Raw genomic sequence first — 27,940 nt, forward strand, 5'->3', positions numbered from 1 at the left:
TGTGTAGTGATCTTTGTATTCCGGCTGATAATATCAATTATTCACATACAATGAAACGGAAACAGAATGAGAACTGTACTGAAAGCAATACATGTATGGTGTTTCAATTTATCCTTGTCGTTGACACTGCGCAGATATCTCGGATATAGATTCAGTAGAGAGTAAATCATGAATGAATCGCTTGTCCTCTTCTGGATTATCCTCCTATACAAGATTAGCTATAGATCTCAAAGGCTAAGATTTCCGCTTAATGTATCACTCACAACTCTCTGATGAAGCAGAATTCTCATTGAGTTCACTGTCACTAACCTGTTGCTCAAGGCAAGTAGTTGGATCCAACTCTTCCCGTGTGTTTCGAGAAACACAAATGCCTTCGTGTTTCGGGACATGGGCTCCCCTCCGAAATAGAGATGTTCTACCCATTGGGTGCACGCATACTCCAGCTCTTGGGGAATATTCTGCGTTTTCGGCTCTCCTCCGTGCTGAACAAGATTCCGTAAATTGCTACCATCTTGCCCACATGCTTCATTCAGGAGGTCAAGGCAAGCATCCGCCAGCATACAATGGCTCTGTTTTCGTGTTAAGTGAAGGTCTGGGTGCCCCAGTTGACCCAAGTACCCGGTAAAGGAAGTATGGAGGAAGTTTATAGGTGTGTCACCATCCTCTGGAACCGTCACAATAGAATGCAAGTCCTCTAGCATGGAGTCAATGTCCACCCGTATCAGTTTTCCGGTGGCCCTTTTTGGCAGACAACCAAGAATATGTTCGTGAGTCCATAATACTCGCGAAATGGACTTCCAGTAGGTTTCCTTCTCTTTCTTATTCCATGCTTCGTTGACTGAGCCATCTAAGACGCTGGTATAGATTTGGTATAACTGTTCAGTTGGACTTCCTTTTTCCCGGCCTTTTTGCGTTATGTCTCTCAGTCTCTTCCTCATAATCTGGTGGTTTTTAGCACCTCGGACGTATAGACAAGCAGTGGCCGCCCAGAGGAAGAGACCGTGAGCAAGGTAGACGAGAGTCGCCACGATTCCTCCGTCCCATGCAAGCTCTGCTTCGAACGGGGCCACGAGCTTGCCAATTTCGTGGTCCAAGAAGATGCTTATATCTGAGTTAACAACCTTTTCCTCAATATTCTGTAGTTTCAACCTTCTATGCTGAATTTCGGAAAGCTGCGACCGAATGGCGGATTCTGGTCTACTCGCCAGAAAGACAAGCACCTTGTTTTCGCACGCCCGAGTAATGCCAGATAGCAGACGAAGAGTCAAGCGTTGATCATTTTTATCCGGGCACAAATCCAAGCCATCAACCACAATAAGCATCGAATTCTTATCGTGCTTCTGGGTGAATGCCATCAGTGGCTCCTTCACAAGCCGTGTCCACTGTTCCGACAACCCTTGATAGGGTAACAGAGGACATCGTTCCAACACATCCTGAATAGCATTTTTCATGCTTGTATCGAAGTTGGCCAGCTGACAAGCAACTGTTGATGCGAAGGAGTCTGCACTACTGGCATCTCCATTTGCATCTGTAAAGAAAAAGCTCGCAGCCAGCCGTGACTGCTGATCATAATTTCGTGCCACCGTGCGAGCAATCGTCGTCTTTCCAGTGCCTACCATTCCACTCAACCAGAAAATGCCCTCGTTATGGTCCGCATCAATCCACTCTGCTATGTCCTTCAACAAATCCACGCGGGTGCCTTCAAGGCAGAATGAGTCATGCTCCCTTTCCCGGGAGTTGAAGCAAGCACTTTTTGCGAAATGTAAAGTCGAAAATATTTGGACATCTCCTGGTCTGGGCTTCAACCCGTTGCCCTGGTAGGGAGACTGTGAATGTACTCACCGGTACCCATATAGACCTTCTCTCCCGATACACTGCCAAAGTTGTACTGCTTTCCGGTTCCAGCATAGAACTGGCCTGAAAGGGCCGGTCCGACAATTGCTTCCCCTCCCATAGTCCCGAACGGTACGAGATGCTTGAGGAAAATAGTGAGCACACCTAATGTCCGGGCGGAGATAATGAGGCAGTTTTGTAAGCGCCAGGCTAGTCGATGTCTACCCCTCAGCAAGTGCATTTAGTCTGGCCAATAACCGCCCGATTTCTAGCGCCTGGACGCTGATCCCGGATACCGGTTCTGCGAGCCTTGTCTGCTCAGCTGAAATGATACTTGATCAAGCAGAGAACATTTGCAATCCTCGCAGTAGGATCGCGTGGTTGTTGTTGCCTGCCGTCGAGCATTATCAGCCCAATGGCTCTCTCACGAGACTACACAGTCGGTATCTTCTGCCCACTTGAGGTCGAAATCTGTGCAGTTCAGTACCTGTTAGACAAAGTACACCGGCAAACACAATCCAGACCAGTGCGATACGTATGGGGAAAGCTCGGCGACCACAATGTGGTGGTTGCAACACTGCCCTTTACATATCGGGGTAAGGTTTCTACAGCCGTTGCCGTTGCTCGGCTACATATAGACTTTCCCAACATATCACGTCTCCTTCTGGTCGGTATCGGGGGTGGTGTACCTACTCAAGGTGTTGATGTTCGTCTGGGGGATGTTGTAATTGGCACCCCAACTGCTTTGCATCCGGGAGTAGTGCAGTATGACCTGGGGAAACGATATAAGGGCAAATTCGTGCGCACTGGTTATCTGCCCCCACCTCCAGAAGAATGGATACATGCCATTACGAAGATGAAGACTAGTCATCTCGCTCACGGAGATCAGCTCAGCTCCTCTATCACTGCCTTAGAAGCGCGGTCTGCTCATCGAGCATTTATTCGCCCGTCACCGGAGTTAGATACTCTCTTCGAGCCGACATATGACCACATTGATGGTGCAGCAACCTGCGATCAATGTAGTCGAGACAGGGTTACTCAGAGACCACCACGCTCCGATCCAACCAAGCCAGTCATACATTACGGACTCATCCTTTCCGGTGACTCTGTGATAAAAGACGCAACAACCAGAGACCAGATCGCCAGCGATGAAGGTGGAGCCATCTGTTTCGAAATGGAAGCAGCAGCCATGATGAACGATTTCCCGTGTCTGGTCATCCGAGGAATATGCGATTACGCCGATTCCCACAAGAACGATGTATGGCATGAGTATGCCGCTGCCGCTGCCAGTGCTGTAGCTAAGGAAATTCTTCGGTTTATTGAGCCTAGTGAGTTAATTGTTGCCGAGTTTATTGCGCGCCAACTGGTAACCTTTCCAATGCAGCGGTTCCTCGAATCGAAGATGATCGCAACTCTTCATCTGCAGGTACTGTGTCCTCCTCCAATGGGGCAATCACAGGCACCTTTTATGCGCAGAATGGCACTATCACCAACATTCAGACCTTGACAGCAACTGGAAATATCTATTTCGGATGAATCTACCCGCTTATTCGGCATCGCTACCGAGTAGTTAGTATCAGCCACCATTCTATGGTTCCCCGTCCATTATGGTTGCATCCCGCACATCGAGAGAACAGGGTCAGAGTTGACCAGATACGGTGACATCATACTCACATTCCAGCTCCCAACGACAACCCTCAATTCTGCACATCACCTTCACATCCACCTTAAAACATGTCCAATTGATTCAATTATTCCGTTGGCTCTCAATCACAACCCATCTTCTCACATCCGCCCAACATGCCCCAACAATCCCCTCCACCCACCGTGATATTCTGGCACCGCACCGACCTGCGCCTACACGACAACCCCGCCCTGCAAGCCGCGCTCTCCCTCAACCCATCGACATTCATCCCAATCTTCACCTGGGACCCGCACTACGCATACCGGGTCCGCGTAGGTCCAAACCGATGGCGCTTCCTGCTAGAATGCCAGAACGACCTGTCACAGTCCTACCACAGGCTGAACCCGAAGCAGAAGCTGTGGGTAATACGTGAAGCTCCTCCAACAGTATTCCCCAAATTGTTCAAAGCATGGGGTGCGACACACCTCGTATTCGAAAGTGACACAGATGGGTATGCGCGGGAGCGCGATGAGACAGTTATGAAGTTAGCGAAGGAGGCAGGGGTAGAGGTTATAGTGAAGTCCGGACGGACGTTGTTTGATTCGGACGAAGTGGTGAAGCACAATAAAGGCGAGCCGACGATGAGTATCCATCAGGTCGAGAAGGCTGTTGAACAGATAAACAATGGGGTGCCGGATAGGCCTGTTGATGCGCCGGAGAGTGTACCTGATCCGTTAGGGGAGGAGAAAATGAGGGCTATCAGTGGAATTGAGCATGAGGTTCCACATCAGGAAGACGACCTAAATGCTGCGCATCGAACTAAGCACAACGACGATCAATATAAGAACTTAGCAGGTCCCAACGGCGACTTCTCTATCCCTACACTGGAGGAACTCTCCATCGATCCCAGCCAAGCAACAGCCCCCCACCACGGCGGCGAATCCATCGCCCTCGAGATGCTACGCACCTACCTCCAACAAAATGAAGACTTCGTCGCGACATTCGAAAAACCCAAGACATCCCCAGCGGCCTTTCACCCACAAGCGACAACCCTCCTCTCGCCGCATCTGCATTTCGGCTCCCTCTCCGTGCGCAAATTCTGGCACGACGTGCAGGATACCCTCCACGAGCGCGAATCTGCCCACAAGCCAACTTCAAATCTCCCTACTAATCTCCCGGGCCAGCTTCTCTTTCGAGAAATGTTCTTCGCTGCGCAAGCAGCTCTGGGACCCGTGTATGCGCAAGCACGCGGGAACAAGATCGCGCGGTTCATTCCGTGGCATTTACAATCTAATCACGATGAGGAGACGGGGTTAGTTGATAGGACGTATACGATTGATGATGAGCAAGCGGAGGCATGGTTCCGACGGTGGAAGGAAGGGCGGACGGGATTTCCGTGGATCGATGCATTAATGAGACAGCTGAAGTATGAGGGGTGGATTCATCATTTGGGACGACATAGTGTAGCGTGTTTTCTGACGAGGGGGGGATGTTATGTGCACTGGGAGAGGGGGGCGGAGGTATTTGAGGAGTGGTTGGTTGATCGTATGACTCCCATCCTCTTTTCCCATTCCGATCTTGATAGCGATGATGCTAATAATAGAACAACAGACGAAACAGCCTCTAATGTCGGAAACTGGATGTGGCTGTCCTGCACGGCATTCTTTACGCAGTTTTATAGATGCTATTCGCCGGTGGCGTTCGGGAAGAAGTGGGATCCAGAAGGGCTGTTCGTGAGACACTATGTTCCGGAGCTGAAACATTATGATAAGAAGTATATTTATGAGCCGTGGAAGGCGCCGGTAGAGGACCAGAAGAGGTGGGAGTGTCGAGTAACTGGGGATGGGATGGTCGAGAAGGATGAAGAGACCGGATTAAGAACGTACCCAGAGCCAATGTTCGACTTTGACGAGAGAAGACAGACGTGTATTGCGCAGATGAAGGAGGCGTACGGGGTGCATCTTATGGGAGATGATGAGAAGGTTATGGGTGGGTCGTGGAAGGAGGTGTTTGGGTATGAGGTTAAGGATGGGAGGGTGGTGGATGAGACGAATGAGAGGGTGGATGGGGATGGTGGTGATGATGAGGGAGGGCAGAAACGGGGGCGAGAAGTAGGGGATGAGAGTGGTGAAAATAGAGATGGAGGACATACTTCGAAGAAGCAAAAATAGACTACTGAGGGCTAGTTATTCAATACACGATATCCTTCAAAAACTAGTACTGAGCATATCCTCCGTGTTGTTGACTTGAAAGTACTTGATTCCATCCTCTCGTTCTTCGCCCCTTTTCTTACTTCCAAGATGTCAGTTCCTTCTTATACATAACCTGCTGGCTCAGATAGGGCTATTATTCATTTAGAATAGGTATACCTCAACAAATTGATTTGATCCTATATGTGTCGTGGAGGGGAGTGTCTAGATGTGGACAAGATGATGGAAGGGTTGAGTATTATATCTATAATAACCGTCTCCGTTTACATTTGTATTCCCTATCCAGAAACGAACCCTGATGCATATCCTCTCACTCACTACCACTACTACTACTCTCACTAGCACCCCGCCTCTTCACTCCCAGCCCCTGTCCCATACCAACACCATGAACATGAGAAGGACAGAAATGCAATCTCTCCTCATACCCCCTTCCACCTACCAAACTATAAGCACAAACATAAAACCCAATCGACCCCCCTCCCCTCCCACAGAAGGAAGAAAAAAGAACTTACCTATATCCCCACCACCCATACTCGAAGTATCTCTATACCTGTATCTATGACCCAAAAGACACACCAGATCGTGAATATGTAACCTTCTCCTCAGTCCCTCCCGGAGAAGCGCATGTTGATATCGTCGATGGTGTAGTCTATTCTTTAGATCGCGTGTTGTTTGTTCCTGCGTTGGGGGTGGGTTTTGTTGGTTTTTGTGGTGCTGTTGATGGGTATGCTGTGGTCTGTGATGGTTTGGACGTGTATGTGTGTACTGGTATTGATATTGATTTGGAAGTGGGCTGTAGTAGTAAACTGGATGGGTAGTAATGGGAAGTTGCTTCGGATGGTAAGTCGTTATTGGAATTTGCAGGCAGGATGTGGAGACGTTTTGATGGTGGTAGTATTGAGGGATATAATATATCCTCTGTTCATGGGGGTAGTAGTATGATGAGGATAACATCATGATAATAGAATTCTGGATTTATCAGAGAGTGGAAATATAGTGTGTACACTACTAAAGATGAGATTGGATATATTCCACATATTAATACTACTAATACTCAGAGTACTCCCTATTGCTACTCAATATATCTACACTATAAGGCTGACTCGATACTACGCAAGTCTTCAGCTTAGCTCACGCGTCATATTGGGTTCCAGCGCTAGATCTCCTCGCTTACAGCGCTCCAGCCGTCTTATTGGATCTTTCACTATGGGGTGCTACATGCCACGACACGGCGTGCGTCAGCTCCCGCTAGCCAAGCGCCAGCGGCCGTTTCAGTTCTAAGGATCCACTTTGTATCTCAGCATTGACCTACAAAGTCCAATCTAGAATAGCTACAAGATATCTTCAATTAATTCTTTCATCCGCTGTCTCATGCTTTTCACTATTGCCATCCATCGAATCGTCTACTGTACATTATTCATAAGATGCGGCCCAGGCCGAACAATCCAACCAGGATTCAAAAGTGAAAAATCGAAGAAGAATGAGAACAAAAGATGGCTCTAAGAATAATACACACCACACTCCCACAGTATAGACAGAGATGGCGGTGACTGTGCAGCGACAATGTAATCAGAAGATGAAATTATCAACGCCTCCCTCTCCCAAGTCTATCGAGGTGGGTGCTGTGACATTGGCCCAGGCAATGGCCCAGCATTAGACCCTTGACTGTACACTCGGTGGTGGCCTGGCGTAGGGTGACCTCCCGGCGCCGCCTCCACAAGCGTTCCAGGTCCCCCGGGTCGTGCTTGAAGGGGGTGCATCGACCCAACGGCCGCAGGTCCACTGGGCGCATAGCTCAGCCCTCCGCCAGGACTTGGCTGCAAGATTGCTGGGGGTGTGTAGGAGCGACCCATCGACATCGACTGCGGCCCCGGTCCAGGCAAGCCCGCTGCCCGGGAGACCGATGCTTGCGGGGGTGGAGTGTTGTGACCGTACGGCCCACTAGCCAATCCAAGCGTCTGGCGGTGCGCGGCTTGCTGATGAGCCCCACTGACCATGGTCTGCACGTGCTGCTGATATGACTGGTGCGCCGCATGTTGTTGCGCAGACATATGGCTGGATCCAGGCGTGGCTGGCGCGGGCGAGGCGTACGATACCGTGCCTGGTGGCTGTCGCGATCCCATCCCCAGCAGATTCGCAGGAGACTGTATCGGCGTTGGCGGACCTTGACGGGTACCATAAGCGAGGCTGCTGGTACGCTGGGTGGGTGAACCGATGCTCTGGCGATACATCTGGCTTTGTGCTGCCAGTTCGCGGGACGACGCAGTAGCCTGTGCGTGAGACACCGGTGAAGGAGCATATGCGGATCCATGATACGCTGGGCGCTGCGCAGTCACTGATGCAGGAGTTGGGACAGGAGATGGAGCGGTGAGGTTCGGCAAGGAAGGATTAGATAAAGATTGGGTGGACGTAAAGGGGGAGTAGGGTGGCTGAGAGGCAAGCGTGGTGGTAGGACGGCTACTCGATTGTGACGGAGCCTGCGGTGGTTGTGGGGGTGGCTGTCCGCGAGGGTCAAACCGGGCCATCCAATCGTTATTCGCAGGCGCTGCGGAGCCTCCTGGAACAGAACTGTAGGACTGGTAGTCTGCGTAGGCGCGTGATGGCGGCAAATACTGGCTTGGAGGACCGTAGGCTGGGGCTCTCTGCTGAGAGGACATAACAGTCTCCTCTTGACGTGGGGGTGGCTGTTGCGGGAGTGACTGCATCCCACCGTAGACAGGCCGAGTGGGTGACCCAGTATGCCCTGCGGGTGTCGAAGACGACGGGTCGCCAGCGAACCGTTTGCGCGGCTGAGGTTCTTCCGGCTCGTCATTCAGGATGCTCATGATGTTCGACCGCTTCGCCGGCACGCGAGGGGCCTCAGGCGGCTCCGCAGGAGGCGGTCCAGGTCGGGACAGCTCCTTGGGTGGTGACAAGATTGGGGTGGACTGAGGAATGCCAACGTGCCCTGGCATTGCGAAATAAGGCCGCTGCGACATAGAATCACGTCGAACAGGCGATATTTCCGGCTCCGGCCGCTGCAGCGGTTGCGCCGGGGAGCTGGGCGTTTTCGTGAGGCTGTGCTGACGGGAGTGGGATCCTGTAGGCATCAAGGAAGGTTGATGCTGAGGTTGGAGATATGCCTGCTGCGAGCCTGGCAACGCCGATTGTGCCGGAAGCAATGGTGACCGGTGCACGTCCACGCTGGCGGGTCGGAACCCTTGGCCATGGAGAGGTTCCAGCCGCGCCATCTCGGATGCGGAAACCGGAGTTTGTCGCACGGACATGGGGGCTTCCTGGGGCCGTGTGGCAGCTCGCACGGTTGCTGGGACTTCTCGTCGTTCTTCGGCAAAATACCCCAGTCGGGGTCCCTGCATTCGCGATGGCAAGGGTGCCTGAGAGCTCATGACCCGAGCAGGATCCTCACTAAGCATGGGGCCGCTTGCCATTGGAGCACTAGCGGCTTGCGCAAGCGGTGGGTATCTCGAGACATTTCGCTCTTTCTCTTGGCCTGCGCGAGCCTGCAGAGGCGCCTGCTGGGGGGTTGAACTGGCGGGTTTGCCCTTGGATCCCAAACGGCTATCATCTGTATCCGGCGCAGTATCAGTGTGCGGGGCGAGAGGCCGAGGCATAATGATAGAAGATGGTGTAGCTTCATAACGCCGCTTAGAGGCGAAGTTAGGAACGGGCAATGGACCTGTAGGCTCACCACGAGCTTTCTTGCCCTCTGCATCGGCAACGATATCTTCGAAATCTTTCTGGCCCGAGTCAATGCGGCGCTGAAAGTAATTCTTGACCTACTTGAAAGTTAGTTGCTGATAGCCTAGATGATTCAGGAAGGTGCGGGCGTGAGGAAGGGGAAGAACATACCATGACTGTGGTTTTCGTCTTCATGAAGTTGGATATACCCTCAAAGTCACGACCAAAGTGCGCCAGCAGCAAAGGAAAATCGCGCTGTTCAGGCACCGACCAGTAACTCGTCGGCTGCAGAGACCCGTAGCCGCCTACCTCGGGCTGCCGGGCAGGTGCTGGAGCCTCCTGTTCAGTGGATTCGAAGACATACACGCCCTCCTTCGGACGTCCCCGACCAGACCTGGCGCGCGGTGGCACATCGTTAACCTCTCGCTCTTGCGGCTCCTTGGGCCGCACGATCGGGGCTTCGGTGGCTCCATCCATGGATGGCTCCGTAGTCTCCACCTTTGGTGCAGGAGTGACGGCAGCGGCAGCCACTGGAACAGGCGTGCTCTGGAGAGATTGCTCAGAGGGGGTGGGCTGTGGTGTTTGCTGTTGCTGCTGCTGTTGCTGCTGCTGTTGCTGCAATTGTTGTTGTTGTTGTTGTTGCTGCTGCTGCTGCTGCTGCTGCTGCGCTTGCTGTTGGGCAGCCTTCCCTCGTCGGCCACCTCGCGTGCCTGTACCGCTTCGAGGTCCACGTCGACTGGGCTTCTCTGCTTGCTCGCCATCCTTGGAGGCATTCCCACGGCGGCCGTTGTTGTCCGTATCGGCAGACGAGTCTCCGAACGTTGGGGCAGCGGCACGTCGAGGGCGGCCCGTATCGGTGACTGGAGCGGGCTCCTCTTCGCCTTCATAGTCCGGTTTGACAACACCCAGGTCAGCCATAAGCGCATTGGACTTGGGTCGAGCAGATCGCCGGGCACGCCCACGACGACTCCACCGTTTGTTGAGTTTGGCCTTGTACTTGATCTCTTCTTTGGTCAAGTAGTAGTGGATGATACACTGCTGGAAGTCCCGTCCTGGAAGCGATTCTGCAATCTTGCCCCATTTCTTCGGATGTGCCATGAACGCGTCGGTAAAGATCTCGTGCTCTTCTTTGCTGAAATCATTCCGAGGCGGCAGGAACCCAAAGACATCCATGGCCTGATCTGGGTCAATGATGTTGTTGGTGTCTTTGTAGATGCCTGCCTTCACCTCTGGGGGCTCAAGCATCTCAGGAATCACAGCCTCGCGGGCGAGGTCCGGCTGCGCAGTAGCCTTGTTGCCGCGACGCCTCTCCAGTTCTTCTTGGGCAGAAATCTCAGAGGCGCGCAGGGCATTTTGGAAGTCCAGTTCGCTATTGCCCTTGTACCGTCTTCCGCTTTCCACCGTAGGTGTAGGCGTCGCCGTGGCTGGGGCAGCAGGTGGTGTTGTGGGCCCGGGACTACCCGAAGTCTTTTCCTTCGCATGGTCCAACTCCCACACATTCAGCCTCCAAGGCTTGTAGTAGGAAAGGTAATCCAATCTCAACTCGGCATTCTTCCGCGCCACGTCCTTGCGACGTTTCATGATGATGTCGCGGAAGGTGTCCTTCAGCCGTTCATGAGTGGCCGCATTCTCCTGGTAAACCTCCAAGTCCGATAACGGTGTGGGTGGGCCAGAGTTCAAAAACGGCAGACTCTCGAGAGTAAGTGCATCGGCCGCAGGAACAGAATCCAAAACCACCTTTGCTGGTGGCTCGTGTTCTTCAGCCTTGCCATTCGGCTCACTTTCCATCTCGGGTGCCGATGGTTCCTCCTTGGCTATCTTGGTATCCTTAGCTAACACTGGAGGTGTGGATGCCTTTTCAGGAACCTGGTCATGGGCAATAATCCCCAAATACTGGATGCGCATAAGTAGCGCCACGATATTGGGGTCTTCCAATGGTGGGGGCGGCAGCTCGGCACGGAGAGCATTCATATCCTTTTCGAAAATCCGCTTCCGTTCTTCTAGATAGTCTTGTGTAAACACAACATTCTCGTCCTCTTCTTCATCGCTTGAACGTCCAAAATCCGGTATGACGACGGTGCTCTGATCCTTGGGTGCCTCTTTGGGTGCTTCCTGCAATTCTTCTTTAGGTGCTTCCTTCGGTGCTTCCTTCGGTGCCTCACTGGGCGCCTCCTTGGGCACTTCCTTCTCCGCAGGCTTCTCTTCAGCAGCTGGTGTTTTCGCGACAATTTCGGGCATATCCACATCCATGGCCGACTCAAACGACACCGCGGGCTTTGGGGGCTTTGATTCTACCGGTTCATCTTCGCCGACAATCTCACCCGCCTCGAGTCCGTTGACAGACTCATCGGCCTGGCTGTGCGACTCGAGCTTGTGGTCTTCACTAAGAGACAGACTTCGCTCTTTTCCATCGATGGAATCGCGCTTTGATGATGGTGCAGCACTTGGACCAGAGGGTGCGCCGGGGAATCCCGCACGCACCCATTGTTTCATAGCTTTCGAGGAGCCACGAGAGATTGACGGGCGTTGCTGAAGCGCACGGGGTCCGGTAGGAATACTCGATGTAGGCATCCGAGGTGAAGTGTGCGGAACCGGGGAAGTGGCTGACCCTGCGGCCGATGGCCTCCGTCCAAGTTCTGGGGAGGTTATTGTGGGCCCTAGCTTTCTTGGAGACGGTGTTTCGTGAGCGCCTGGTGCATCTTTCTGAACCATCGCCGCGGGAGCAGTAGGAGGTGAGATATCTGTCGGCTTCGGCCCGCCGGCTGCTGCTGGGACATGCGGCTTCGGGGGACGGGTAGCCGGCTCAGGCTTCGGCGGGATATCAGGCGTTTCTTCACGGCGCGTATCATCGCGTCGAACCCTTTGCTCCAGCGGCTGTTGGGGAGGACCTCGCTCCGCTTTGGGCGCGGTCGGTGGGTGCATTGGTGCTTTTGGCGGAAGCTCATGTCGTTCCTTCTCCGACTTCGTAGCTGCTGCGGCGGCTGTTGATGTCGAATCTACCGGGGGTTTCTCCAGTTTTTCGGATTTCTCGACCTTGTCAGGCTTCTCAAGCTTTTCTGGCTTCTCTGGCTTCTCCGACTTGTCCTGCTTGTCCTGCTTCTCAGGCTTCTCGGGCTTCTCGGCAGAAATTTCGGGAAGGGGCGCGGTGACGGAACCGAATGCTGGCACCTGGGGAGCAGCGGGGGGCGGGGATCGTTTCACGGGAGGAGGAACTAAGTCTTTCGCTGGCTGCTCCGGGAGAGGCGCCGGTGGTTCGATGCGCTCGATGCGTTCAATACGTTCAATGCGGTCCATGCGTTGCGAATCACGACGTGCCTCTCCTCCTGAGGGCTTACGAGGGGGCTCTGCGGGTGGATGGTCTGGAAGCCGTTCAGGCAGACCGGGAACCGGGAGGACAGTTGGCCCAGTCACCGACGACACTGTTGAGCTGCTCGGAATTCGATTCTCGGCGCGACTGGGAGGACGATCGCGCTTCCAATGGTCGCCGGGTCGGTCACGGTCATCGCGTTCAACCCGACGGTCCACCTCCTCCCGCCGTTCGAACCTTTCCCGTCGTTCGAGCTCCCGTTCCCTGTCGCGCTCGCGCCGCTCAGGATCGCGATCACGATCGAGGATCACCCGGTCGCGGTCCCGATCACGATCACGGTCCCGCTCGCGATCTAAGATCCGGTCTCGTTCACGCTCCCGATCCCTTTCCCGGTCGCGGTCCCTCTCGCGTTCGCGCTCCCGGTCCCAGCGGGCGTCTCGTGATCGACTTCGGCGTCTGAAGGAGTCTCGATCGTCCAGGTACGGCATTCGGCCACGACCACGTCCCGAGTCCCATTCACCTCGGCCCCGTCCACGCATGGGCGGGCCACTGCGGGGATGATGACCGCCACTGGACGGGACATCCGGCACTGCGGATGATACCGAGATCATGCTGTCTCGGGAGCCCCGTCGCATTCGAATCATATCTGCATCTCGTCCGAGGGGTTCTCTCATATCGCGAAAGTCGCGGGGAGGCGGCGGGGAGCGCGAGCGGCCACGGCCAAAGCCGATACGCGACTCACGGGGATCGAAGTCGCGGTCACGGCGGCCCCAGTCTCGGTCCCGGTCGAGATCTCGGCGAAAGGGCGGTGGTCCATCCCGAATATCTCGAAAGTCGCGATCACGCTCGCGATCTCGATCTCGTACGTCGCGGTCCCGGTCCCGAAAATCTCCACGGCCCGGATAACCTCTGCCACGCCCACCAAATGGGGCTCCTCGCGGGGGATCGATCAAGGCTTTGGGACCCCGGGGGGGTTCTCTGCCCAGCGGGGGTAAATTCGCATCATCAGTGCCACGGGGGCCAACAGGGGGTCGACGGTCACCGAAGCGTTGGGGCGAACGATCACGGGAATTGAACCCAGACAATGGAGGGTATCTGGACGACATCACCAGGTCATGCTAGTGAGCGTGAGCTAAAGTAACCTGGCAGGGGAGCCTGCCACAGGTTAGTTGCAAGGTAATTTGAGATAAGAGATCGTGATGGTGATGTGAATGGTAAGTAGATGTGAATATTATAAAAAGAGAAGTAGAAAGACATAGAAAAAAAGAAAAGAAAAAACCAAGGGAAAAGGTCACACAATGAGCGCAATGAATGGTAGGCAGGGAAGAATCGCCAGCAAAGGGACGGAGCGGTCCTAGCAGAGGCAAGACAAGACGAGACGAGACAGCCGCCGGCCGCAGCAGCAGCGCCAGTCAGAAGCGCCTAAGGCGGCGAACGGGGAGTGGAGAGCACGTGACGGCAGGGAAGCATGGAAGGGGCACGGGCCAGGCAGCCAGGCAGGCAAAGCTTAGCTAAGCAGCCAATGAGTGGCGCCCAAATCGGACTGCGGATCCCAATTTGGCACTGAAGCAAGATTGCAGCCATGATTGACGGATTCCATCACCTTAGCGCCAGCCACTTGGCGCGGCCTGTTTCACCCGGAACTGCCAGCGCCTGTGGGAGCTTTTTTCAAGGTGGATCGATCGTCCGAGGGAAGTCACAGGATCAGAACCTGTTCATGATCATGGTGGATTTGACCCCAGTCCGCCAGAGAGAAAATAGGAGGAGCAGGGCCCTTTCTCCTAGGGTTTGACATTTGTGTTTGGAATGGGGATTGAAGGAGGCGTGCCGCCGAAAGTTCGATGCTGGCCGATCCCGTGTCTCCGGGACAAAGTGACTGGTGACAAAAAGTGAAGCACGATCCTGCACCCACGGACGACTAGCCCAGCCCAGCCCACGACCAACGCAAGTAAAGGAGGGAGGGTAGTAATGACAGACGTAAAAACCAAAACTGGGCATCAAACTGGAAAGCGCGAAAAACAAAATAGCGAAATTAAAGGAGAAATCTCCGCACCTGGGAGCCTAAGCAACGTGTCAAGCCGTGAACCCAAAGTAGACCTGCAAGGAGACCACGCCGGGCAGCAAAATCGCAAATTGCAAGCAGTTACGGGAAAATCTGCTTCTGGGATTATTCGAGACCCGTTCGTTGCTGTGTCTCGGAAGTCGGAGCCGAATAGAAACGTCGAGGACCAGCCTGAGGGGGAATAAAGTAGGGACGCGAGTTGTTAACTCGAATAATACAAAGAGAGTCGAGATGAAGAAAAAAGAGTGAGTGTGTGTATATGATGTGCACGTGAAGGGAGGATGTTTCGATTTGAAGGTGAGAAAGAGAAGAATGGGGGAGAGGGGGAGTGAGTGAGTTAGTTTGGTGGTGGTTTGAAGGCAGAGGATCTTGAAAGACAAAAACGGAGGAACGAGAAATGGGGCAGAGACGATGGATGGATCCCTGGTGAAGGGCAGCGGTTGGATGGTTGGATGGGCTGAGTTTAGTTGGCCAGGGACTTTCCCTCGGCCACGACTGACTGGTCTTAGTGTGACTAGTTAAAGGGAACTCAAAAATAACTCTGGATCGCCTCCCCCGGCGTGCATGCCTCAGGCGAGGATCTCTTGCCCTGTCGGGAAGGCCCCATCAATGATGACTAACCTAGATGTTCATGCCTCAGGCAATACTTTACTAGCTTAAAGGTGTCGAGTTGGTGTACGGAGGATCGCTGGGAATTTCCCGGCGATGGCTCGGTCTAGCTTACTGCCTGACTGCCTGAGTGCCTGGGGCATCAGTATGGCGGGTGTCACGAACGGGCTGTCACACCCCCGCCAATCCCGCCGCCTGCAGAAAAATTTCCAGAAAAGACGGAGGGGATTAGTATCATCCAATTCATCCCGCATTTGAGCGCCCCGGGTTTACTCCTCGCCTATATCAATCTGGTCCCCGCTTGGCTGATAGACTTGGCATCTCTTCACGCTATTGATTACTTCAGCATTGTGGTTTATATTTTCTTTTCTGCTCAACAGCCATGTCCGCACAAGACTCCGCCGCGGGCAATGCCCCTCCCTCTGCAGTCACCGATGCCGTGTTGGTGGCCTCGGAGCCCGTGCCTGAGGGGACGCAGCAGGTCAGCGGCGTCGACTTTGACCGTTTCCAAGGCCGGGATATCACGGTCGCCGAGATGGTCGACAACATGAAATACACCGGGTTCCAGGGCAGTGCGGTCGCTGAAGCCGCCCGTATCGTCAACGAGATGGTTCGCATCCTGTCTTCTCCCCGGCCATTGAATGACCTAGCAGTGTAGCTAATTCCGTGAATTGATACGTCTACCTAGCAAGCCTACCGTCATCCGGAGACTGGCGAGAAAACCACCATCTTCCTCGGATACACCTCCAACCTGATCTCCTCCGGCCTTCGAGACACCATCCGCTACCTGGTCCGCAACCGTCACGTCTCCGCTATTGTCACCACGGCCGGCGGTGTCGAGGAAGATCTTATCAAATGCCTGGCTCCCACCTACATGGGCTCGTTTACTGCCCCAGGCGCTGGACTGCGGGCCAAAGGACTGAACCGGATCGGCAACCTCATCGTCCCGAACAGCAACTACTGTGCATTCGAAGACTGGTTGATCCCCATCCTAGATAAGATGCTGGAGGAACAGGAGGCTGCCAAGAAGAAGGCACTGGAGACTGGCGATGAGGAGGACGAATTGCATTGGACCCCCAGCAAGATCATTGAACGCCTCGGCCGCGAGATCAACCACGAGGACTCGGTTCTATACTGGGCTGCTCGTAACAACATTCCGATCTTCTGTCCCGCCCTCACCGACGGCTCCCTGGGCGATATGCTCTACTTCCACACCTACCGCTCGTCTCCGCAACGGCTGCGGGTCGACATTGTGGACGATGTGCGCCGCATCAACACCATGGCTGTCCGAGCCGCGCGGGCCGGCATGATCATTCTGGGTGGCGGTGTCATTAAACATCACATTGCCAACGCCTGTCTGATGCGCAACGGGGCCGAGCATGCCGTGTACATCAATACGGGGCAGGAGTTTGACGGCAGCGATGCGGGGGCCCGACCGGATGAGGCCGTCAGCTGGGGTAAGATCAAAGCCGACGCCAAGGCTGTCAAGGTCTATGCAGAAGCCACAGTGGTCTTCCCGCTCATTGTTGCGGCCTCGTTTGCCCGAGCCAGTCCGGCGACCCTTAACGGTGAACCGTCTCAGAACTGAGTGTGAGTTCGAGGTACATCACTCCAATAGGGGTACTTCCTGCTATCTGTCAAACGCCAGTATCTCTACCTCTCGCAATGCCTCCTATCAATTCGGTGAGATAAGATTAATTACTGGTCCTAGGCCTGCTGTGTCTATCGACCGTGAGAGCTTCCCCCCTTCACGACAGCTCGGGCCGTTTGGTTAACAGAGGGGCAGCGACAGGGGCGGGCCCCGGCGTGGCAGGCACGCGAAAGGCGCCCCACATCATCCCCTCGAGTTAGGAGGCAAATCGGAGCCTTGGTTCCGATTCAAAATAAAAAAAAGAAAAGCAAAAAAAGAACAGGACAAAACAAAGCACGCAAGAGGGGCCACCCCCTGGGATGAATTCTGCACGGAGAAGAGCAGCCGCCCGCCCTCCTTGAAGAGCCGGAAGTCCGGAACCCACAAGCTTTGGAACCTCGGCGGAGGCAAAGTTTGGAAGGACGAACGATGGTGGATGGCAAATCATGGGGAGGGAGAGAGTTGGGATGGAGTTGGATTGCCGGGGGTCGTTCCACCGGTCGATCATTGCGGTCGGCACGGGGTTTTCATGGCAAGAAAGTTTCATCCTTCCGACTTGACTTGCCACCCACTTGTTGGTGGGGAATCCATGCAACAAACCGATTGCCATGAATATGACTTGTCATGGGGAAGATAAAATTGACATGGAGGGGGATTAGTATGGAGGTATGGTATAGATTAGATTTTGTCTTGTTGTTTGGATAATGGATATAGAGTGATACAAATGATTAATGAGATTACGAGCTCCGAAGAAGGATGGATTGATTGATTGATTGAAGCGAACTAATGACAGGTCAGTTCCTGTCTTTCTCTGGGCTGCAGGGATGCGACGCCCCGCGCAGTCGATCCGTCCGGCCACTCGGTCGAATCGCAGGCCGTATCATATCATTTTCCTTGGTATGGAGTAGATTGGATTTCTCCCACCCCGAATTCTTTTATCCGTTGGGACTTGGGGGGGAGGAGAGAGATACTCTAAGGGGGCAGTTGGAACGACGATAACCACCACCACCACCTGACGGATCCGAAAATGGGACCCGGGTGGCAATCGAGAAAGAAGTTCCAGTTCCAGTTCCATCGGGGGGGTGGATTGCAGGGGGGTAGAAGGCAAGACTTGAAGGGACAAGCTGGGCCAGTCCCCGTCCAGGTTGCGGACCCTCAAGCAGCAGCTGCCAGAGGATTATTGGATGCCAACCAGCGGTGAGGATCCGTGATCTGGTCCTGGCTGCATTGCCGCCTCATCCTTTTTCTTTCTTTTTTCCCCATTTCTATGCTGCTTTCCTTTTCTTTTTTCGAATCCCATCAATTCTTCTATTTCTTTTTTTCTCTCAATATTTTTTGCTTTTCTTCTTTCGTTTCGAGGAAGTTTCTTTCTTTCTTCCCCTCTCCATCTCTTTTTCCTTCCTTTCTCATCTCAACTTCTCATCTTCTTCCTTATCTTCCTCTCTATCACTCCCACTTCCCGCCCGATCTATACAATATATATATATATATTCATATTATATGGGCCCCCTTCTATCCACCCTCGCCGATTGTTCCTTGGGTTTACCGCTCTGGGCCTAGGCTTACCCCAGTTTCCCTCACTAAAGTACTAGACTCGGTCTACTGGTGTTGATAAGCCCAGTTGCCTATTCTTATCGCCCGACCTTCTAGACTTTCATTGCTTCGTTGGTTAACTTACTTGTTCGTTGGGCTGTCGTGCTTGTGCTGCTGGCTTGTCATTGCTCGCTATTGCTCTTCTGGTGTGATTTGTCTTTAATTTTTTTTTTTTTTTTTTTCTCTTCTGCCACCTTGGGTTCCTGTTTCCCCTCCATCCCCACCCTCCCTTGCTGATTGTGAGGAGGACTCTCATCTCTCTCTTTTTTCTTCTTCTTCTTTTCCCCTCCAGAGCAGCATCTGAATGTGTGGTTTTGCCTAGATCAATTCTCACTTGCATTCAGAGCCTGGCTGTCAAGGCTACTCGTGTTGCTCTCTTCATTGGCTCTCTCACCTGCGGCTCTGTCAGCCTATCCGTTGGTCGGCTTATTTGCTGCTGTTTTGCAACTATCCTCTCCTTTCATCTGAACTGTGATTGTTGTCTTCTCTGATAAGTTCGTCGTCTTCGTTGTCTGTCTGCTTTCTTCTTTCTTTCTTTCTACCCCCACAATGGATGCCTCTCCGGATTCTGGTTCCAATGTGGAGCAGCAGCCACAAGAGCAGCAACAACAACAACAACCACCACCCATCACACTCAGCACTCAGGTCGCCCCTGAGTCGGTCAGGGAAACCACTGTCACCATCGAGGCGGCTACAGATGATTTGGCAGCATCTGCCACAAACCCCATCACAACAAGCACTCCCTTAGAACCCCCCTCATCGGATTCACCCCCAGTCGAGATCCAGGATGAGGCACCTCGAGTCGATATCCCGCCTCCGGTGCAAGCAGACCCCGTTCCGGTGATTCAGCCCCCCCAACCGGAGCTGGACCATGCCTACTGGGCCGATATCGAGGAGGATCTATCGGTCCCCGATGAGGCTGAAATGAAGGAAATTGAATCGGCGGCAGATGGCGACTACAGCGCCTACGAGTGTAAGCTCACACAAGCAATTTCTGGCGGAGCCTTGGCCTAGAAGTATGATAGCTGACAAGATCAGATGACTACTGGGAGAAGAACTTCCACCCCGATCTGGATGATCCCGAATACCTTCCGGTGGAGAAGGCCCGCATGACATGGAAGATCAAGGGCGTGCGAGGCACTCCAGACGCCCCTAACCGCGTCAAGATCATGCGTTCTCCGCCCGCATACATGGGTGGTTATTGGTGGACCATCAAGTTCTTCCCCCGGGGGAACAACGTCAATTCGCTCAGTATCTACATCGAGTGCTCTCCGACCATGCCCCCGCCCGATAAGACTCTGCCCGAGACCGAGTTCAAGGTGATGCACGGCCCGGCTGATGCAGCCCTGGATGTCAATGCACCGGACGTCGACATGAAGTTCGCTCAGACCAACGATTCCGCAAGTTGGTTGGAGGCTTTCAAGGCCCAGTACCCCGCTGCCGCTCATCAGGCAGAATCAACCGGCACCAAGTCCTGGCGGGTTTCGGCTCAAATTGGCGTCATTCTGTATAACCCCGAGGAGCCGCGGACGGGCTGGATGCAGTCCTCGTGCCATCAGTTCAACCCCCACAACCTGGACTGGGGCTGGACCAACTTCCACGGTCCCTGGGACCAGATCCACCGCCGCCAGCGAGGCCAGCGTCAGGCGCTTCTCCGCAACGATACCCTGGCGTTCGATGCGTATATCCGCATTGTCGACGACCCCACCCGCTCCCTCTGGTGGCATGCCAGTGACACCGAGCCGACGTGGGACAGCCTGAGTCTCACGGGCTATCGGCCGTTGGGTGACTCCGTCATCAATCACAGTGCCGACGTGGCTGGGCTGGCTACCTGGGTGCATCTGGCGCCTTTCTGCAAGATCATCCAGAAGGCCAATGTCTTGGAGCATCTGACCAGCTGCGATGTCAAGCCGAAGCCGCTCTGCGATGCACTACAAAAGTTCCTGTGGCAACTGCGCTCCCGGGGCCAATCGCTGCAGTATGTGGATACGGACATGATCACCTCGACCTTGCGTAACCTGCACGAATACTCCGGCGATGTGTGCGAGTTCTGGGAACGCTTACGCCGCACGCTCGAAATCGAACTAGCAGGCACAGACGCGGGGCAGGAATTGGCCAGGCTGTTCGACAGCCCGGCCATCGAGTCGCTTCCCAGCGAAGCGCAGGCTCAGGACGTGATCAATACTGTCCCGAAGGACTACAACTCCCGAATCTGTGTGCCGGCTGACCAGGTCGAGACCACCAGTGAAGCCTTCAGCTGGTACTTGAGTGCCAAGCCCGGACGCTGGGTACTTCCCCCGGTGCTTCACTTGGAGTTGGGTCGTCAGAAGTTGGACAAGGCTGCTCGGCAATGGCGTTTGCTTTACAACCGAGTTGATCTGGATGAGGAGCTGGACTTGACGCCATGGCTGCTGGATGGCCAGGAAGGCAAATACGTCCTCTATGGCTACATCGTTCACCGTGGCCGGCGTACGTCTGGCAAATTCTTCAGCATTCTGCGACCGGGAGGCCCTGGAACCAGGTGGCTTGCTTTCGATGATGGCAGTGATAACCGTGTCGAATGCCTGACTCGGAAGACCGCCTTGGGCCCTCACCTCGGCCTGGACGCCTCCCAGAAGGTGGACCACAAGACCGGCCATGATGTTGCCATTGCCGTGATGTACATCCGCAGTGATGTCGTCCAGGAGTTCTTGCCTGGCCCGCAAGGTCCATGGGACGTGCCCGCGAGTCTGAAAGAGTACTATGAAACGGGCATCCCTCCGGTGCAATTGGATGACAAGTGCGACAAGGATGAGATCAACGTGGAGGTCTACTCGCTGCCGAAGTACGATCAATTGGGCAGCTTGTTCGATACGTATGATTTGATGTCACAGGCCAAGTCGGAAAACGGTGTCATGTATCTGACTGTGCCCCGCTCGTCCAACTATGTTGATCTCCGAAAGAAGATTGCCATGTGGGCATCTGCCAAGTCTAGCGAGAGCACTTGTGCCGAGCATGTCCGGCTGTGGCAGATCGGTCACACTCGTGACCAGTTCGGGCCTACCCTTGCATTTGCTCGTATCTCCGACCTGACGAGCACCTTGGACTTTCCGCTGAAGACGGTCCGTTTCTGGATGCAGGTCGTCTCTGATGGTATGTCCCTTTTTCCTCCACGTATTATACAAGATACTAATGCACCGCAGAGAACGCCAAGTTTTTCGCCATAGCGGATCCACCACAGGCGATTTCGATTCAGGCCAAGCCTGAGGAAGCTGTGGTGGAACGCGCCGGTTCAGAATCCTCGGAAGATGGATTGCCTCTTCCCGAAGGTGAAGCTGCCCGCGCGAGCTCATCGGGAACTGTACCGGAGAACCGCATCAGTGCAACTGGGGGTGCGACAATCACCAACGCTGTGAATGTTTCACACATCGAAATTGTCCCTCAGGATCCTGTGCCTACGGACTCGAGCGGCACGGGGGCGCCTACTACTGGAGACTCCGAGAACGATGCAGTGATTGCTGCCATTATCGCGGAAGATCTCCAGCAGATGGATACCGACCGAGTCCCTGATGCAGCTGCTCCCCCGGTCACTCAGGAGCCTAGTCAAGCGGTACCAGCTGAGCCTGAGACTCAGGCTAGCACAGCTGCGGACATTCCTGCTCCGTCAATCGAGCCGGAGGTCCCCCAGCCAGTAGACCACGTGTACTACTTCATCCAAAGGTTCGATGTGGAAGCGCAGGCCTTGCGCACAGTGGGATCCTTCTTCTCGAAGAAGGAAGAGAACATCAAGAATGCCGTCCGGAGACATCTCAAGATCCCGCCAATGAAGGATTTCCAGATCTGGCAACGTGTGGATGGAACCACCGTGACTACCATGGCTTCGGGCGAGACATTCGAGGTTTATGTTCCCGACGGTACCTGCTTCATTGTGGGTGACAAGTTGAACAAGGACAGGTAAGCGCAACCTTATGATCGTGTCATTACACCCAGACTAACCCCTACCTCTATAGACGATTGCAGCTCAACGTGGCCGGACTTTTCGGCAATCCCGATCAGCTAGTCCGCTATCTGTGGGCTGATTCTCGCAACCACCCCACGCGTGCCTTCACTGGCTTCAAGACCATTGATGCATCGTTCACGAACGACTACTACAGTGGGGAGTTCAATAAGGGTCACTTCCACGGCAAGGGCAAGCACATCTCTGACCTTGCCGCAACCTACGTCGGAGATTTCGTGCTAGGCAAGCGCCATGGAACCGGCTTTATGGAGTATCCGACCGGTGACACGTACGACGGTGACTGGTTCGACGGCATTTGTCACGGACAGGGCACGTACGTGGAGCGCAAGACAGGCAACAAGTATGTCGGCGGGTACAAGGACGGCAAACGTCACGGCAAGGGCATCAGCTACTGGGAGGTAGCCGATGAAGAAATGGATCTGTGTCAGATCTGTTACGGGGAAGAACAAGACGCCTTGTTTTATGACTGTGGGCATGTTTGTGCCTGCGTGACCTGCGCTCGCCAGGTCGATCTCTGTCCTATCTGCCGGAAGAACATCGTCAGTGTGGTTAAGATCTACCGCACATAGTGAGCCCGGGCTGCCTGCCCTCATCCGAACTTTGTTGCAGGGCAAATGGGGAATTAGAAACACGCGGCCTCCCCCCTGCATTTGGTTTCAGTTCGTATTGCATTGAAGAATTCATCATACCCAGGATGTTGCAAAGACCGGAGTGATTGGTTTGGTTGATATTAGACACGATATTGTCAGCAGAGTTGGAGTTTAGACTTGATTATACAACTTGTTTTAGTTTCATAAAGTTAAGCAATCTGAAGAATTTGCAGTTCAACCTTTCTGGCCCACAGTAAATATATTGTAGCCAAAGCACCATAATCAAAGCGATATTTCGGCTACTAGTAGGGCATCATCCCAACTACTAGTACTAGTACAAATATCGCCTCAATGAACCCTACCCCATCCCTATTCCTACCCCAATGCACACAACCTAGTAATCCCTACCTACTTACCACCCATCTACACTACCCAAAATCATACTACAATCCAATCCTACTGAGCAACCATGAATGAACAAAATAAAAGAAGAAGAAAATAATGGTATCTATTGACTCGACTCGACTCACTCACTCATTCACCCAGCCCAAGTAGAACGAAGCTATTTATCTATCTACCACCATCATCATCATCATACCAAAATAAAAAAAAAAGAAAAGAGAAATATAGAGAGAAACATATGCATGCGCCACCCATACAGACCAACAAGACAAGACAAGACAAGACAAGACAAGACAAGACAAGACAAATAAATGCTTTTTTATGTCAAACCATGAACATCAACAACAACAAGAGTCACCTCATGAGTTAGATTACAAGAAGGGGAAGTGAAGAGTCAATCAAGAGAGCAAGCAGAAAATGGGTTACTTATTTGGTTACTCATTTCTTGCTTGTCTTCTTGGCGATCTTCTTCGTCTTCTTCTCTGTGGGTTCTTGCGCAGTGGTGGTGGTGGTGGGTTTTTGTTGCTGCTTCTTTGTCGTGGTGGAGGGTTCTGTGTCTGTCTTGGTTTTGGCGGGCTTGGAGGACTCGGTCTTGGGCTTGGGCTTGGGCTTCTCTTCCTTTGATTCCTTCTTGGGGGTCTCCTTCTCCTTCTTTTCCTCGGTCTTCTTCTCGGCAGCGGGAGAGTCGGAGGACTCGTCCTTGGACTTGGTCTTGGCGGGCTTGTTCAGAACAGCCTTAGGGTTCAGACCCTTACGACGGAGACGGTTGCGCTCGGCGCGGGCGATACGGGCAGTGTCTTCCTCGTCCTCTTCGAAGGGACCGAAGCTGCCGCCTTCGGTTTCGATGACCATGCCGTCTTCGTCGGTGATGGGGGTCTTGTCGATGGGTTCGTCGTCATCGGTGGTGGTGGAGGCGACAGAGGGGGTCTTGGACTTCTTGGCGGAGGTGCCTTCGGTAGAAGTAGCGGCAGCGGCATCGCCAGGCTTGGGGGTAGGGGAGGCGGCGGTCTTCTTGAGCTTGCAGACGAAGAAACCGTCGACGTTCTCGCGGTGGGGGAAGTAGCGTCTCGTGAGGGTCATCTTGGGGTCGAAGTGCTTGCCCATGTAGCTGGTCATACCGGGGCTACCGAAGTCGCCGAGGCCGGTGTCGACGAGCTTGACGTTGGGGCGCTTACGCAGGACGTACTGCACCACGGCTTCGTTCTCTTCGACGGTGACACTGCAGGTGGAGTAGACGATGTAGCCGCCGGTCTTGGAGGAGTGGTCGACGGAGTCGATGGCGGCCAGGAGAAGCTGGCGCTGCATGTGGGGGATGGCGAGGAAGTCGCGCTCGTTCTTGGAGGTCTTGACGCCCGGGTCCTTGGAAATGACACCGGTACCGGTGCAGGGGGCATCGAGGAGGACACGGTCAAACCCGCCCATGGCCTTGGGGAAGGCGGTGCGGGCGTCCATGTTGGTCACGATGGTGTTCTTGCAGCCCAGACGGTGGATGTTACCGATCAGACCCTTGGCACGGGGCTTGCTGGCATCGTTGGCAATGACGCAGCCGGTGTTGCGCATCAGGGCGGAGATGTAGGTGGTCTTACCACCGGGGGCGGAGGCCATATCGAGAACACGCTCGTTGGGTTGCGGGGCGAGGGCCATGACGGGGAGGAAGGAAGAGGCGGCTTGGATGATGTAGTGACCGGCCAGGTATTCGGGGGTGGCACCAAGGGGAACGGCGGATTCGAAGACCTGGAGACCGACCTTGGACCACTTGCCGACGGGCTCTAGCACGACACCACGGTTGATGAGCGCCTGGGCGAGGGAACGACGGTTGGTGCGGAGGGTGTTTGTACGGATGACGACGGGACGGGGGGTTTCGTTGGCTTCGAAGAAGGCGAAGGCTTCCATGGGGGTGAAGAGGTTGAAGAGCTTCTCGGCGAGGTAGGGGGTGTAGCCGTAGTAGGTGCAGATGTCGGCGATGAGCAGCTCGGTGTAATCGGTACGAGACTTGCCGGGGGCACCGAGGGTCTTCAAATCACCCAGGATACGGATAGTGTCGGTGATTCTGGTACGGAGCAGCTGAAGATCGGGAGCCAGGCCGGGCTGAGTGCCCTCGGCGTCGCCAAACACATCGGGACGGTCACCGGCGATGTTGGTCTGCATGGCGGATTCCTTCATTTCGCGCTCGGCCTCTTCCTCCTCCTCCTGTCTCTGCAGGTCCAGCTTGCGCGACAAACCCTCGATGTTGGCGGCGGTCAGCTTCTCTTCAGCGTCGGAGAGGTCGTCGTCGTCGGAGAACATGGTTTCGCGAGGGTGGTCATCATCGTCGGAATCGACGAACGAGTCGTTGTCCTCCTCCTGGCTATCCATCGAGCCATCGCTGATGCCGTCCAGATCGTCGAACTCATCGGCATCCATTTCCTCAATACCAGACATTTCCTCATCGTCGTCCTCATCGTCGGAATCCATGAACTGCGGCTTCTTCTCGACGGCCTTAGCCTTGGGCTTGGATTCAGCCTTAGGCTTAACCTCAGCCTTGGTCGCCTTGCCATTAACAGCGCCATTGGCCTTCTTCTTGCCAGCGGGCTTCGCGACCTTCTCCTCATCGGCATCAGATCTTCTCCGCTTCTTTCCCGTCTCGGGCTTCGACTCGGGCTCACCAGCCTTGCGCTTCTTGTAAATGGTGATCTTAGACTCATCCAGCGGGGCCGGAGGGCCCTGCTTTTTCATACGACGACCGACACCCATAGTGAAATTGTGAATGGAAAAAGGGTGGTGAAAGTTGAACAACTGGAGTCTGAAGCGGAGAATCCAAACTTTTTTCTTTCGTTACTTTTTTTTCTGCGGGCGGTTGGCCGCGGCAGAAAGAGTCCCGCAAGGCGGTGTGTTTTGTTATTTAATGCCTGAGGCATGTAATCCAGTCAAAGTGGATGGGCTTCAGCTACCGCCCAATTGGGTAATGGCAGTACCACATGCCGCATCCATATTGACTGTCTCTATCTCATCTACTCCACCTATACACTTTCTCTCGCTCTACATACAACCTACCTCACCCACGAACAGCAAAGAAAGTCATCAAAATGTCCGAAGTCGCCTTCATCAAATCCTTCCTCTCATCGCTCGACTCCCGCCCCATCAAGCTCCGAGCAGACTATGTTCTGGACGAAGAGCGAGTCGGACCTCGCGTCCCTGTACGTCCATCCCATCCTGGACCCCCTCCCTTCTTCCCTATACCCTCCCACTCGGTCCCCCATAACCCCTAAATCTAACAATAAAAACAAACAGTACCTCCTCCCCCGCCTCAGCGCCCCGCACCCCGAAATGCCCAAGAAAGTGCAACGGACGCAAGCCCCGGGCTCCTCGAAATCCATAACCGTACACGTGAAGAGCGCGCGCAACCCCGCATTCGAATTCACCTTGCCCAACGCACCCATCACCACGACCTCAGTGCAGGATCTCAAAGACGCAGTTCAGGAACGGGTGGTTGACGCACAGGACGGAAAGGTGTCATTGGAGAAAATCAAGATTCTGTATAAGCGGAAGCCGGTGACGGGGAAGACCATTGCGGAGTTGTTGGCTGATGAGCCGGAGATGTTGGCGGGAGGCAAGGAGGTGGAGTTTGGGGTGATGATTATGGGAGGGGCGAAGGTTGTGGAGGGTGGTGAGGGAGATGGGAATGCTGCTGCCACTGCTGCTGCTGCTGCTGGTGGTGTGCCTAAGGCGGCGGTTGGGCCGAGTGGGGAGGAGGTGTTGAGGACGGAGGCGTTTTGGGATGATTTGCAGGGGTTCTTGGAGCAGAGGTTGAAGGATAGTGAGGAGGCGAGGAGGTTGAGGGGGGTGTTTAAGGGGGCTTGGGAGAAGCAATGAGTTTGTTATTTAATATTATCATTTAGGTTTATGTGTTGGGAGCGTGCAGTGCTTAATGGTGGGTAGGTGTGTATTGTATGTAATATGATACCTTGTCATGGAATTATTTGACATTGATTTGGATGTGTGGCGTGACTTTGTTATGTGTGAGATTGCATTGGCGTGGAATATGTGGAGTGGAATATTGTACAGGTTAAGGGTAGACCAATGCTCAGCGACTTGGAATACATCTATAACTTCAAGCTTAGGTACCCTAGTTCGCAAACGGGTTCGAGAATAATTGGGGCAGAAATCAGGCAATGTACAGGCTGGTGCGAAAGGCTCTAAAGGACAGGGCAAGGAGATCATCATACAGCGTTCATCCACAGCAACCCCCGTGTACTGGGGACCAGGGATATCAAGACATTCAAGAAAGGCGACCACACGGTCCGCAAATCCTATTCATATGGAAACACACCAAGAAATTCACTGGTATCGAAAATGTCGTGTTATAAAGACACCTTGCAGACGTGTGGTAGACAGCGGTTGAACGTCACGGAGTATAAAAGCACAC

At 54.0% G+C, this 27,940-nt stretch overlaps 10 protein-coding genes across 10 annotated transcripts; 6 read left to right on the forward strand and 4 right to left on the reverse strand.

Moving 5' to 3' along the window:
- Nucleotide 1: 1 nt before the first annotated feature.
- On the reverse strand, nt 2-2,166 carry BO83DRAFT_378646 (WD-repeat protein). The gene is made up of 3 exons (XM_025531310.1): nt 1,843-2,166; nt 264-1,789; nt 2-204 (listed from the first exon to the last, which is right to left on the reverse strand). Exons 1-3 carry the CDS (start codon nt 2,072-2,074, stop codon nt 109-111), a joined length of 1,854 nt encoding a protein of 617 aa, XP_025387832.1. The 5' UTR covers nt 2,075-2,166; the 3' UTR covers nt 2-108.
- Nucleotides 2,167-2,248: 82 nt separating this feature from the next.
- BO83DRAFT_399052 (5'-methylthioadenosine/S-adenosylhomocysteine nucleosidase family protein) lies at nt 2,249-3,369 on the forward strand (the record flags this gene model as incomplete). The annotated part of the gene is made up of 2 exons (XM_025533296.1): nt 2,249-3,161; nt 3,182-3,369. 2 exons carry the CDS (start codon nt 2,249-2,251, stop codon nt 3,367-3,369), a joined length of 1,101 nt encoding a protein of 366 aa, XP_025387833.1.
- A 117-nt stretch (nt 3,370-3,486) lies between these two features.
- Nucleotides 3,487-5,628, forward strand: BO83DRAFT_445807 (DNA photolyase; the record flags this gene model as incomplete). The annotated part of the gene is made up of 2 exons (XM_025536576.1): nt 3,487-5,002; nt 5,069-5,628. The coding sequence occupies exons 1-2, from the start codon at nt 3,634-3,636 to the stop codon at nt 5,626-5,628; spliced, it is 1,929 nt and encodes a 642-aa protein (XP_025387834.1). The 5' UTR covers nt 3,487-3,633.
- A 1,646-nt stretch (nt 5,629-7,274) lies between these two features.
- On the reverse strand, nt 7,275-13,758 carry BO83DRAFT_399054 (MYB DNA-binding domain protein; the record flags this gene model as incomplete). Its single annotated transcript, XM_025533297.1, has 2 exons — nt 7,275-9,443; nt 9,517-13,758. 2 exons carry the CDS (start codon nt 13,756-13,758, stop codon nt 7,275-7,277), a joined length of 6,411 nt encoding a protein of 2,136 aa, XP_025387835.1.
- A 102-nt stretch (nt 13,759-13,860) lies between these two features.
- Nucleotides 13,861-14,261, forward strand: BO83DRAFT_37282 (uncharacterized protein). Its single transcript, XM_025529996.1, has one exon. The coding sequence runs from the start codon at nt 13,964-13,966 to the stop codon at nt 14,165-14,167; it is 204 nt and encodes a 67-aa protein (XP_025387836.1). The 5' UTR covers nt 13,861-13,963; the 3' UTR covers nt 14,168-14,261.
- A 1,444-nt stretch (nt 14,262-15,705) lies between these two features.
- On the forward strand, nt 15,706-16,911 carry BO83DRAFT_399055 (deoxyhypusine synthase; the record flags this gene model as incomplete). The annotated part of the gene is made up of 2 exons (XM_025533298.1): nt 15,706-15,933; nt 16,012-16,911. The coding sequence occupies 2 exons, from the start codon at nt 15,706-15,708 to the stop codon at nt 16,909-16,911; spliced, it is 1,128 nt and encodes a 375-aa protein (XP_025387837.1).
- Nucleotides 16,912-17,041: 130 nt separating this feature from the next.
- Nucleotides 17,042-17,737, reverse strand: BO83DRAFT_37299 (uncharacterized protein). The gene has a single exon (XM_025530008.1). It carries the CDS (start codon nt 17,561-17,563, stop codon nt 17,171-17,173), a length of 393 nt encoding a protein of 130 aa, XP_025387838.1. The 5' UTR covers nt 17,564-17,737; the 3' UTR covers nt 17,042-17,170.
- Nucleotides 17,738-18,803: 1,066 nt separating this feature from the next.
- On the forward strand, nt 18,804-23,303 carry BO83DRAFT_361413 (putative MATH and UCH domain protein). The gene is made up of 4 exons (XM_025529455.1): nt 18,804-19,519; nt 19,585-21,678; nt 21,729-22,479; nt 22,536-23,303. The coding sequence occupies exons 1-4, from the start codon at nt 19,096-19,098 to the stop codon at nt 23,110-23,112; spliced, it is 3,846 nt and encodes a 1,281-aa protein (XP_025387839.1). The 5' UTR covers nt 18,804-19,095; the 3' UTR covers nt 23,113-23,303.
- A 345-nt stretch (nt 23,304-23,648) lies between these two features.
- Nucleotides 23,649-26,280, reverse strand: BO83DRAFT_378654 (rRNA (cytosine-C5-)-methyltransferase NOP2). Its single transcript, XM_025531311.1, has one exon. It carries the CDS (start codon nt 26,266-26,268, stop codon nt 23,974-23,976), a length of 2,295 nt encoding a protein of 764 aa, XP_025387840.1. The 5' UTR covers nt 26,269-26,280; the 3' UTR covers nt 23,649-23,973.
- Nucleotides 26,281-26,480: 200 nt separating this feature from the next.
- On the forward strand, nt 26,481-27,587 carry BO83DRAFT_338473 (uncharacterized protein). Its single transcript, XM_025528508.1, has 2 exons — nt 26,481-26,711; nt 26,806-27,587. Exons 1-2 carry the CDS (start codon nt 26,601-26,603, stop codon nt 27,385-27,387), a joined length of 693 nt encoding a protein of 230 aa, XP_025387841.1. The 5' UTR covers nt 26,481-26,600; the 3' UTR covers nt 27,388-27,587.
- The last annotated feature ends 353 nt before the right edge of the window (nt 27,588-27,940 follow it).

The sequence above is a fragment of the Aspergillus eucalypticola genome (genome assembly GCF_003184535.1).
Source record: "Aspergillus eucalypticola CBS 122712 chromosome Unknown BO83scaffold_13, whole genome shotgun sequence".
Taxonomy (NCBI): domain Eukaryota; kingdom Fungi; phylum Ascomycota; class Eurotiomycetes; order Eurotiales; family Aspergillaceae; genus Aspergillus; species Aspergillus eucalypticola.